The 1,499-nt window shown below is 72.6% G+C and overlaps 1 protein-coding gene across 1 annotated transcript; it reads right to left on the bottom strand.

Moving 5' to 3' along the window:
* Window positions 1-658: 658 nt before the first annotated feature.
* AURANDRAFT_14200 (hypothetical protein) lies at window positions 659-1,297 on the bottom strand (the record flags this gene model as incomplete). Its single annotated transcript, XM_009038559.1, has 1 exon — window positions 659-1,297. A coding segment is annotated over one exon (639 nt), but the record flags the coding sequence as incomplete, so codon positions are not given.
* Window positions 1,298-1,499: the final 202 nt, after the last annotated feature.

The raw sequence follows: 1,499 nt of genomic DNA on the forward strand, positions 1-1,499 counted from the left end.
TCGACGTCGACAAGCTCGCGATCGACGGCCCGGGCGTCCTCGTCCCCCGCTACCGCGTCGGCGGCGGCGGCGGCCACCAGATCTACATCCGCGACGCGACGCTCACCGTCGTCGTCTCCGCGGAGCCGTCGCCGACGCCCGCGCCGACGCCGCGCCCGACCGTGGAGCCACTCCACCCGGCCACGGACGTCAAGGTCAAGATGCACGGCAAGGTCGGCGACCTCGCCATCGCGTCCTGGACCCACGCGACGACGGCCTCCCAGGTCAAGTTCCACGTCGAGTACCTCACGAACGAGGCCGACGCGGAGTGGACGCGCGTCGACGACGGCCGCTCCTACGTCGACGAGGCCGACGGGCGCTACTACCAGGTCGTCGCGCCCCCGTGCGCGCACAAGGGCAAGGTCCGCGTCGCCTACGTCGACGCCGCGGGCGCCGCGTCCGAAGTCGCGTACTCCAACACCTTCAAGATGAAGTGCAAGAAGTGACGTTCTCGCGGGCCGCGGCGAAGCCTCCGCGAGCCACGACGACCCCCGCCGCGCGACAAGGTTCCGCGCCCACGCCCCCCACGACCACGACCAAGGTACCGCGATCCCCGCCGCGCGGATAGCGCGCGAGGCGCCCGCGGTAAAGCACCCCTGCATGTTACAAACCTCCCTCACTTCGCCGGGCGCGCGCCGAAGATCGTCGAGCCGACGCGGACGTGCGTCGCGTCGTGCTCGATGGCCGTCTCGAAGTCGTGGGACATGCCCATGGACAGGCCGAGGCTCGCCGGTTCGACGCCGAGCGCCGCCGCCGCCGCGTCGCGGCAGTCGCGCAGGCACACGAAGTCGGGGCTCGCGTCGCCCTCCGCGCCCGAGTACTTGCCGATGCACATGAGGCCCTCGAGCTGGAGGTTCGGCGCGGCGGCCGCGAGCTTCGCGAGCGCGGGCGCGTCCGCGGGCTCGCAGCCGCCCTTGGCCTCCTCGCCCGACGTGTTCACCTGGACGAAGACCTTGAGGGGCCCCGCGCCCGGCTGGAGCTCGGGCCACGCGCCGTCGAGCTTGGCCACGAGCTTCTCGGACGACACGGTGTGCACGGCCTCGAGCCGTTTCACGCCGCAGAGCTGGCGCACCTTGTTCGACTGGAGCCGCCCGATGAAGTGCCACTTCAGATGCTCCACGCCGTCCTCCACGGCCGCGGCCTTCTCGACGAGCTCCTGCACGTAGTTCTCGCCGAAGTCCACGTGGCCGGCCGCATGCGCCGCGGCGATCAGACTCAGCGGCTTGAGCTTGGACACGGCGAGGAGCGTCGGCGGCGCGGGCTTCGACGCGGCCGCCGCCGCGACGCGGCCCTTGACGGCCGCGAGGTTCGCGACGACGCCGTCGCGCTCCGACGCGCCCTCGACGTCGGCGTCCGTGGCCATGGCGCTGAAGGACGCCATCGTCGACCGGAGCGCGGTGCGGCTCGTGCGGCGCGAGACGGCCGGCCGCAGCCCCTGGCACGCACGGAACAGCGCGATG

The sequence above is a fragment of the Aureococcus anophagefferens genome (assembly GCF_000186865.1).
Source record: "Aureococcus anophagefferens unplaced genomic scaffold AURANscaffold_8, whole genome shotgun sequence".
Lineage (NCBI taxonomy): Eukaryota > Pelagophyceae > Pelagomonadales > Pelagomonadaceae > Aureococcus > Aureococcus anophagefferens.